Source organism: Chrysoperla carnea, chromosome 4 (assembly GCF_905475395.1).
Source record: "Chrysoperla carnea chromosome 4, inChrCarn1.1, whole genome shotgun sequence".
In the NCBI taxonomy this organism is placed as follows: Eukaryota; Metazoa; Arthropoda; class Insecta; order Neuroptera; family Chrysopidae; genus Chrysoperla; species Chrysoperla carnea.
The window spans coordinates 56,448,103-56,459,296 of record NC_058340.1 but is presented as its reverse complement, the minus strand read 5'-3'; the positions used below and the strand labels follow the sequence as shown (position 1 = coordinate 56,459,296).

Here is an 11,194-nt window from a genome sequence, read left to right as displayed (position 1 = left end):
TAATATAATCGTTTATATTTTTGTCACTGTAGCCACAATAATCTTAATTTTAAAACCTAATAATTACATAGAGATCCGAGTCTTGTAAAAGCACTAACATTAAATTTCAGGAGATTTTGTAAATAATAATACAATCAAATAAAAGTAAAACAAATAACATGAATACTTTATTTAAATATCAAAATTACTTTTTACAAGAATTATTAATGCTCAAAATTTACGATTAAAACGTTTTACGTATAATAGTTGTTTTTATTAATTAGTTTAGTTACAAAGAGTTGCTAGGTAGTATAATTATTTGAATTCATTAAAAATATTCAACTATAAACTAGAATAATTATAATTTACGTTATTGAAACGATATTATTTACGAGTTTTTCTATATTTACTATCCGGACACATCATTCGTATTATTATAAACTCCAGGAAGTTGATCCAATTGTGATCCATAAAATGAGTTAAAATCGAGTCTGCAAAATAAAACAATAGTTATTAAACATTTTAAAATATAAATTTTTTTAAACATTATTATGCAATGATAATATGAATGTGTAATAGTTAAAATTAAATTAATAAAATTAATAGGCCCTGCATTGATGCAGGACCCTTTTTATCAGATGTACAGCCTAATTCAGAGATTAAAGAGGCTTGTTTTAATAAAAGAGCACAAGGTTATATTTTCGATCGCCATGTGGCCGTATAGAAGATAAGCAATCGAAACCAATCAGTTACACGAAATGTTGTTACTCGCAAAGTTATAACGCCTCTTTACTCTGTTATCCATTTGTAAATAAAGCTCTACCTTGTTATATAGTTTATCTCAAAAGCCTTCGTCATCCTTTTAAAAATAGGTAATAGATAAAGAAAAATGTTTCAAACGAACGTTGTTGTGTAGTAGGGCAAACGTCTTATAATGATCTTGAACTTGACTTTTACATTGAGGATTATTTAAAAGCCAAGCCAGGTTCGTAACAGATAAGACATAAACAAACAATTTCAAATTAGAAAGTTTTTTTCATTAAAAAAACAAAATTTTGTTGGAAACATTTTTTCTTAATCAAATAGATTCGAAAGAAATTCAGTGCCAAAATAGAGTTCGAGGAAGCCAGAAAACGAGCAAGGGTATTAGGAATTTGCCTTATGCACGTACATAAAGGTCGACTTTTTCTAATATATATGGTTATGAAAATAAGTTTACTAATTAGTAAAGTTGAAAATTTGTTTTATTTATCAAATTTTTAATCAATGATTATTTTCTGTGCTGAATTATAAGAGAATAAATAATTCATTTCATAAGTCTTTATAGGATTTATGTTAATAATATAGAGTGCTTACCTCTACATTAAAAGCATTGTTCAAAGCGTGCCATAATAGAGGACGTTGTTAAAATTTCCGGTAAATGAAAGTTAATTTTTACATTGATTCTCATGGATTTAATATCCGTTAGGTGTGTAGTCATAGTAGGGGCAAGCAAATCGACGCCAGCGCCACGGGGTGCATAAGTATTTGTAAAAGAAATTGAGTATATGCAATCGAAAGCTTGTTTATTTCTCTTTAAACTCGAACTCACTGAACTTTTTGTTATTAAAGACTTCTTATCATTGTTTGTAAATGTTTTTTTTTTTGTTGACAAATTGGTTTTTAGAATTTTTTTGTAGCTATTTTAATTTGACAGTCAATAACTTAGCCAAGAAAGCTCGTACGAGGTTGATTAGTACCGAATTTTGAAGAGAAATGGACAAATTTTCAAGTATTTTTATTGGATTTTTCATTAAAAAAAAACTTCATAAGCAATTAGAAGAGTCTATTTTTCTTTACCGGCGAATAGCTCGGTTCTAGAAGCTCGTATACAAGAACAACTTAAGTGCCTTATAAAGAGAAATGAACAAGCTTTCGATTGTACATACTCAATTTCTTGTATGAATACGTGTGCACTACGTGTACGTTTTTAAAACTCAGACCGCGAATAAAATATTGAGGCATGGTAAAAATTTTTGATATTGATTCAAAAACTAGAAAGTACAAACTATCGAATGATATATATTTCATTCAGATGCAATCATTTTTTTTGGCGAAATATATCTGTTTGAAATTTCGAGAAAATTAAAAATTTTTTAAGTGCGAGACAGTATATTTTGTAGGTATTCGATAAACAAGGTATGGCTATTATAAGCATGGCTAACATTAATAATATAAGCAGATGTAAACGTTATAATTGTGGGGTCGATTTAATAGAAAGAAAATAGACACTAAACGATTGAGGCGTTCAAGAATTAAATTAAGTGCCTACTGCCTAGCATGTTGGTGTATGAATGTGTATGAAATTAGAAACAAAATAATATATCTATAAAGTCATACCAACATAAAATAAACAGATAATTGTGAATAAAAAAATAAAAATTAAGCCAATTTATAGCGTTTTTGACTCTAAAAAACTTTGTAAATTGTTAAAATCCAGTCCAAATCTGAAGAAAATTAGGGCCATTATAAAAAAAAAATAATGAAAATAATTTCAAAAAATTGGCCAAGTATTGATTGCAATACGGATGATGTTTATCAAGGTGAAGAATGCCTTTTTATGAAACTAAAATGCTATAAATCATTGGTATTTGTTGCATAATTATTAAGCAAGATTAATATATTTTATAAATGCAACGGACCCCAAAACGGGAATCGTGTTCCATGGCGGCTAGTGTAATATCAAATCGTCGCGGTTAAATTTGCGAAATTAACTTGAATATTAGCTTTTCGAAAATAGTATATGGTTGGGTCTTATGTGTGCATTGAGGATTCCGATAATTATTGACTTTGAGAAAAACGTGACAATTTTTCTTTTCTAGAGATTTTCTGCACTAAATTTCCAACCCGTAATTTACTAGCTTCTCATCATAAAATATAGCTTTAATTATACCCAACTGCCTACACTGAACTAAGTGATGGTCTATGACTAATACCGCTATAACATCGCAGCAGGGCTTACCCGCGCTTTAGGTCACGTGATATACAGTTTAAAAATTACGATTTTTAATTTTAATATTTTAAAATAAAAAAGTGCTTTTATGACTCGAAATCAGAATATTTAAGTATATTTTTACATAAATTTTAACTTTTTTCAAATTTCATGATTTATTTTTGACTAACGATAATACCCTATTGATACAAATTTCCCACATTTTAAAAATTTTGTACTAAATGATTAAAATTTGATAAATCGCATTATATTTAAATACATTACCTATATAATAAATTGACGAGTTTATCATTTGTGTTCTGTCTTCCTAAATCATTGATTTTATTCATTAAACTTAATAATATTGTTGAGAATTGTACATCAAAACGTTTGATACTTTGTTCAAAGCTTTCACTTTCACTAATTAATGCTTCAACAACAGGTGCATGCGGCTGTGTTTGATCTGGTCCAAACATACTCGCTGACATTGACGCTGACATTGAATTTGATAACGAATGTTCTGGTGACTATTCAACAGAAAAATTCAAATGTATATTTATGAAGTTTATAATTATTTTAATAGGATTATAAAAATATTTTTAATGTATTGAAGAAGTAATTTATGCAAAGAGATTCACCAAAAATATTAAACAGAAAATCATGCATAAAAAAATAATTTCAATTATTTTCTGTTTATTTAGAAGCTGAAAATGCATTCTTCACTTCGTAGATTTATACATTTTCAGTAAAAAGTAAGCGTTACAAATGTTTAGAATTTCCGTTAAGGTAGTACCTACACGAAAGTGATATTCCAAGAATTTCTCAAAACTCAGAATATAAAATATTTAATTCATAATACACTTGCTGTTAAAATTAGAAGATGATTTACCATGCCATACATGAGATATTAGCAATTAAAAGTGACGCAATTTGTACGTGTACATGGGAGAAGTGTATAAAAATACACAAATTTACAAATATTATATTTATTTACCAATGAATGACGTCCACCATCTCTATGAAAAACTAATATAATGTAGAATACTATATTTAGAAAATATATAAATAAAAATAAAAATTATTTACCATATAGTTTCGATAAAAAACTTAAATAAATAACTCGTTTTAGCGATGATTTTTGAGGAAAAGATATGAAGACTAATGTTAAAGGCATATGTCATAGTGTGTGTGCTTATATGTATACTAGAATCAGTAGTGAGGAACTACAGTCTTTTGAAAATAATATATGGTATATGTATAATAGTCATAGCACAGTTAATGCACTGAATGATAGTATTAGTCCAAAACTTTTTGACTGGACGGTCGCGGAGGAACTACCTTAAAGAGATAAAACTATCGTCCTGAACATAAAGACCATAAATTGAAATGGCTTAAATTAAGGCCCGGATTTTGAAATTTGCTACCCCTAGACAGTTAAGAAAATTTTCGCCTCTTCCCTTCAAAACTTGAAGGTGCAAACTTTTTGTAATACGAAAATAGGGATTGAAAATACAGCAAAATGTCGCGGGTGGGTTTAGAATATAAACAAAGTAGTGTACTATGAAAAATTAATATTGTTTTTTTATATATATAATATTATATATATATATATAATTTTTTTATATACATATGTATAATTTTTTTTTTATATATAATTGTTCAAAAAATTAAAAAAGTGAAGATAAATATCCATGGGCGTCGTCAAAGGATGCGGGAAGGAGTAGCTGCTTCCCTCTGGAGATTCCAGAAAATGTCCATTGGAAGTCATTTCATTTATTCTACAGAATTCAAACTTTAATTTTCTTTCATCAATTCGATTTCAGGTAAATTGATGATAAAATAGGTATAATTTTAAAAGACTACTATTTTCGCGTATTACTCTCCTATATTTTTGGCCTATTGGCTGGCGACGCCCCTTTAAATATCTAGTCTAGATAACTGCCGATGCCGAAGTCAAATGTTGTTTACTCGTTACTTATCCTTAATTTTTCACAATTTGTGTTCACCATTTTTATGTCATTACCGTAGTTTTTAAATGAACAATTGTGCCTGCCTAAGCATCTGCCTAATCTGCCTGCATAGGCTGCAAAAAAATTTTTTTTTGGTGAATCTTCTTGCACACATACTAGTTTAAAAAATTTATTATTTTGTAAATATTTTAAAAATTAAAATGGAAAATTCAATTAGTAAAATAAGGGGGAAATTAAAAAAAATTACGAAAGTAAAATAAATCATTAGTAAAATCATATAAATAATTTTGTAAATTGAATATTGAGTCTTTGTATAGGCATTCGTCCAAAGCAATTAATATTTTAAATAATAATTGGTCTTTATAAAACGGTTTAAAATTTTTTTTTTGATGATCAAATGACACGGTCGCAGGATTATACGGCACAGATTTAAGCGTCATATGTAGCATCTAAATTTTTGTGACCCACACCTCAAAAAATTTCTCCAATTTTCATATTATTAATTTTTCTTAAATAAAAAAGACTCAACTTTCAAAATTTTGTGTTTATATTCCTTTAACATCTACTTAAATATATATTAACTATAAATAAAGCACATAAAAAGCATATCACAAAGAAAATGATAAATTCATGCAAACAATTCTTACTAAATATTGTTCACTAGTAAATTTACAAAAATATTCTTTGCAGCAAATTTAAACAATCATTTGCTAAAAACCAACTGCAACTTTAGGTAACCCATTCGCTGCTAGCTAATAATTAGGTTTAGTGTAAAATACACTCCTGGTGTTTGATTAATTGCGCCCAACCCACCAAAACTAAAACAATATTCCTTCATTGGGAGATGAAGAAATACAGTTTACAAATAAAAGTATAAGCAAAAATAATCCTCCGGCTAAGAATAAAATGAAAACATATGCGTTTGTTAGGTATTACAGGTGCCTGTTATTAAATTTCGTGACAAATTACAGCAACTTGCCTCTCTCGATTAACAGATGCATTTTTTGCATTTAATTAGCCATTAAGGATGTATGGGTATGAATATAATTAGGGCAGTGAAATTTTCGGCGGACGTTCAATTCCTTTTGACTTTTTTTTCATGTTGTATTAGTAGGTTAGACATTTGTGATCTATTGATTCATAACAATTTGAAATTGTGACCATTAATAAAACTTTATTAATGGCTTTTATTTTGGGTATATTTAATTGAAATTTTTGTCCTGCAAGCTTTCCAGCGGGATAAAGAGTTTCTGCAATTTTCAATCAGCAGAACATGTAGGCAATTTCGGATACATTTCAGATTCTTGTAATCAAAAAACTGCTGCCGAGGACATATGTCGTTTTTAAAGAGAAAGTCTGTAAGGTATATTGAATTTTCTGCATGTTCGGCTGATTGGCATGATCTTTTTGTCCTGCTGGCAAAGTGGTGGGACAAATTTCAATTAAATACACATAAAATATCGTTAAGTATGTTATAACAAGATCGAAAATGTCTTGACTGAATAAAAATGAGAGGATTGATCGAGAAGAGATAATTTTCGTATTCAGTCGCAACGTTGTGCCAATTTGACAGCATTTACAGGGAAAATTTCACTAACCGACGTACTATTAAGGCAGTAGAAAGTACTAATAATTCATAATCAGAAATTATATCCTTCATTTACCGATAAGTCTAATCAATGGCTCTCGCCTGTAAATCGAAATAATTGCAAATGTTTAAACATCCTTAATATTAAGAAATTGCATAATAAGATAAAATTTTGCGGAAAAACATAAAATTAATATAAAAAAAATACATAATTTCACTTAAAAAATAATATATTAATCGCATGCTAAAAATATTAATAATAATTATTATCAGCTGTAAGTTAATGACAAAGGCACAATCATTGTGTATGATACCTGCCAAAAGTGTTCAGTAGCCTCGTGAGTAGTACTAATCATTGAGCTTAGCTCAGCGTCCACATAGTAGCGTTGCATTCGCTACAAATATATAATTTTTATTTTTATTTTATAATAATTGTGTAGAAAACTATTGTGTGTATATTAAAATCTATTTACAAAATTTATACTTTATGAAGGCTATGTTGTATTGCTTTTGAAAAATATAAGAAGTTGATGTCGAGTCAATGAATGAGAGTGCCGAAGAATTTTCAGAAATAATCTCCATTGTTTTAAACTGGTGGTATTAGAATGGTACGGTATCCTATATTTTTTATATACAGCGTGAAATGAATACAATTATCTTTCACTTTAATGGCTAATTCATGTCACCCAAACATTACAAAAAGTTCATACGAATATGAACTCGAAAACGGCTCTTTTCGGACCTAAGGCCGCCGTCATAAATTTCACACATTAAGTAGGATTTGGATCGAATCCGTTGAGTATTTGAACTAATATTTCGAACAAAAGTTGACAGTGTTTTCATGAGAAACAATTAAAAAAAAGGTTTTACTGTATTTATAAACTCACATATTTACACTCCATCTCTTAAGCGGGAGTTAATAAACTGTTTTATTAACTGCCCGCTTAAGAGGTAACATGTGGATAGGACTGGATTAACCGTACCGTTTAATTGTTAGACATTTTCGACTGAACTTAAATCAATAAATTAAATAGGAGCTATATCTGAGAATTCTACTGTACTGATATTTTCTGAACTTCATTTATTCGACTATCGTGTTCGTGTTAGTTATATATTTTTATGTCTGACATAACAATTCAAAAAAAAAAAAAAAAAAAAACGACACACTTGAAAACAAACTGTTAATTTTTGTTTAACATTTCTTATAGTGTTATAAATTAATGTGTTTTTGTACAAAAAAAAAAAAATCCACCCATATTCCACAAAATAAGTTTGTTCTATTCAAAAATATAAATTCGAAATAATTGTTTTCTATAGATAGCTAGGACGATTCTAGTCTCATATTTTAGTTTATTTAGTCTAATTTAAAAACATCTTGGAAAGGTACTTCAAAAACTACCCCCTTAGGATTATAATCGCCAAAAGCTGAAATTTCCCCGCGTTTTTTCGAAGTTGTGTTCGTCGTTCGAGGTCACAAACTTGGATTATTCATTGGGACAACATCATAAACAAATCTGTTAAAAATTAGAACTACCGGATTTGACGTTACCTCTGATGTATAAAGTTACGTCGATAAATTTTGAAAGGCTTTATCTCGAAAAGTATTGGGTCTACAGAATCCATTCTCGTCTCATATTGTAACAAATTTAGTTTACTTGAATTCTGAGGGAATAATAAAAATAACGAACGAATAGTTAAAAGTATGCAGTACGTTCCATAATTTCCTTAAATATGTAGGGTAAAAACTTCTCTAACAAAACATTTGGAGTTCTGTACCTTAAAAATAATTCGGTAATCAAACTAAACGAAAAAATACAATGTCTTGGTAAATAATTAACAAAAATTGTGTAATGATATGGGAGCCTTGTTACGTGAACACTTGATTGAGTTTTACGAGAATTCTTGAATTGAACAAACTTATAAATGTTAATAAAAGAACTAAAATTTATTTAGGCATGTTCTTTTTTTCATGTTTCATTATAATCCGTTACTATAGATGAAAATTTATTTTCTAATTATGTTACGAGAGCTGGTAATGTGTTCGAGAGTTTATTTTAAGACGGCTGATTTTCGGATATTTCTTGTCTTATTACTACGGCTAGGCTTTGGATATTTATTTACTGATTGAAATTAGGTAGGGTTGAAATATATCGGACATCTGAGAGGGGTTGCATTTTAAAATCAGAAAGCCTAGCAGTTTTGAAATCTAGCTTTTTTGTGATTTTTGCTAGTTCTTATACCATTAGGCCTTACATTAATTAGTTTAATTATTGAAATCATGAAATCTAAGTTGAATCAATCAATAGCTGTTTCGGCAGTTGCTAAAAACTATTCAAGCAAAAACAATACCAAATTTCTTTACTTGAATAGTTTTTTGATGTACTGCCTGAAACAGAAAATAATGTTAAAATTTCAATTTCTTAGGTTAGTTAATTCTTAAATTGTAAACGTGATACGAAAAATCAACCTTCCGATGCTAGTTTAGTCCCTATTAACAAAAACCAACTTGCGTTGGTTTGAGTTAATATATGGGTCGAGTTATCACGGATGTTGGAATGCTTTTTGAAGATAAATCTACAATCGGACTAGTTGCTTTACAATCTGACTGAAAGTACAATGTTACTTATTAACTTATATACAAAAGCAAACATAAACAATTTTTTATATTTTCTAAGAATGAAACTTACGAGTTTAAAGAACAAACCTAATAAATCTCAACAAATTGTTAGCAATAAAAACAAATCCACCCAAAAATTAATGTGTTGCGAATGTATATTGTGTACAAAAGCCCAAATAAAATAAATAAAACTAAAGCCCAAAAATAAATAATCTGAAAACCTGATTGGAATTAGTAGAATTTTCAATAATATATTTTTATATGCAAACAATTTTTACCTGAATAAAAGAACAAAATTCCATGCATATATGTAATAATTTTGTCACAGTACGTAATAATATTGGGTTTGTTAGCATACAATCTTTTAAACACATATCCAAAAAATCATTATGGCAATTTAATACTTCATCTATGTCCACCATCTGAAACAGAAAAATAAAATAAAATTAATATTGTTTAATCGTAAATTTTTTGTTTAACATTTTTATATATATTGTGTCCCCGGATAGAGTTAACTATTTAAAAATAAGAAAATTTACAAGTATAGTTACCTCTATCCGGGAAATTAATTAAAATTAATAGTTATGATGGGCCGGTGAAGTGCATGGTATATGCATGAAGAAGGTGCACTCAGCCTCTGAAATCGAGGAGTTGATAAATGAAATTATCAGCGGATGGTGGTAAAACACATATATGGTATCACAATGGGATCTATACCCTAAGTGTGTCCTTCGTGGACAGCCAATATAACCTAACCTAACCTAACTTTTTTTCGAATAGGGTGCAAATGGTAAACGAAAGGATATATGATATATAATTAGAATTCAAATATCTTAAGAACGGAAAGGTTATTGCCATATTTAAATTTCAGATAATTTAAGTAGTAGTTGATTTAAGAGATTTTGTATTTTAATTGAGACTTTTACCTTCGATTTTTCAAATAAAATAAATTTTTATTTACCAAAATATAGAAGACAGTAGGCAGAAAAATGAAAAATAACGAGGATAGAGGTGTATTAAAATAATTGAAAAACATGCAGATCAATGACCAAAATTGGATTTTTGGTTCTAAGGGTTCTCAAAATTCAATGTCAATCAAAAAACTTAACAACTTATTGTATTGTTGTAATCAAAATTACAACATTACAACGGCAATTATTGCCGACAAATTGCCGCGTTTTTTCAAACTGATAGCTTAAATATATCGTTATCATGCTCATTTAAAAACGCAGAACTTTCGAAAAAATCGTAGAGAGAAGTTTGGCAGACTCACGAGTTTGTGTATTAATCATTAAACAAAGTATCCTTTCTGTCCTACGGTCTATAAAATTATGTCATAGATTTCGTTTACAAACAAAATTGATTATTAGACGAACTACTTAGAAATGGTTGAAAACCGAGATAAAAACATTTATTTTTAATAAATTTTACCAGAAATTAATGAATCATAATTTAAATAAAAATAATTTTTACAAATGTTTATTTTTGGTAATTTGGTATTTCTTTTAATTAAATACAATTAAAATTATTTAAAAACATTTGTTTTTTAAATAAATGTTCATGTTAATTGAAATGTACTATGTATGTATAATTGTTTAAGTGACATTGAAACAAGCATTCCAATACTTAAAACAGTAGTGATCTTGTATACTTGTATTTTAGAAAACTAACCAGAATATTAATTATCTTATAATGGTTATTAATTAAAATTACCAGGTTTAACATATCAGTCTGTAAAGAGCCTGTTCAACAAATTATATTATTATTCTATTTAGCAGGGCCGTAACGAGGGTTATAGCGCCTTTGGCAAGTATTTAGATTGCGCCATATATATATATATATATATATATAGATATCAAGATCGACTCTAAAAAAATTTGATAAAAATTTGTATGCAGATAGTATTTAACATAAGAAATTTAATTAGATTGGTGCAAAGTACAAGAATTATGATTTAGTAAATTTGTGTTTAAGAAAGTTTTTATCTTCTAAATATTCGTTGTTTAGTCCATCTTGAATATTCCCCTTTAATATAGATTACTATTTGACTTCAATGAAGCGTTTAAGTT

The 11,194-nt window shown here is 28.3% G+C and overlaps 1 protein-coding gene across 3 annotated transcripts in view; it reads right to left on the bottom strand.

The window, feature by feature from the left end:
* Positions 1-253: 253 nt before the first annotated feature.
* Positions 254-11,194, bottom strand: part of LOC123297250 (gamma-tubulin complex component 2-like) — a 36,310-nt gene continuing 25,369 nt past the window's right edge. Inside the window, exons 10-13 of one of the 3 annotated variants that reach the window (XM_044878837.1) lie at positions 9,404-9,547; positions 6,823-6,903; positions 3,236-3,477; positions 254-470 (exon numbers count right to left, since the gene is read on the bottom strand). In XM_044878837.1, coding sequence (XP_044734772.1) covers positions 389-470; positions 3,236-3,477; positions 6,823-6,903; positions 9,404-9,547 — 549 coding nt within the window. In that variant the 3' untranslated portion in view covers positions 254-388. Of the gene's footprint in view, positions 471-2,392; positions 2,466-3,235; positions 3,478-6,822; positions 6,904-9,403; positions 9,548-11,194 lie in introns of those variants that run through there. The other 2 variants (XM_044878838.1, XM_044878839.1) reach the window with 2 other exon arrangements.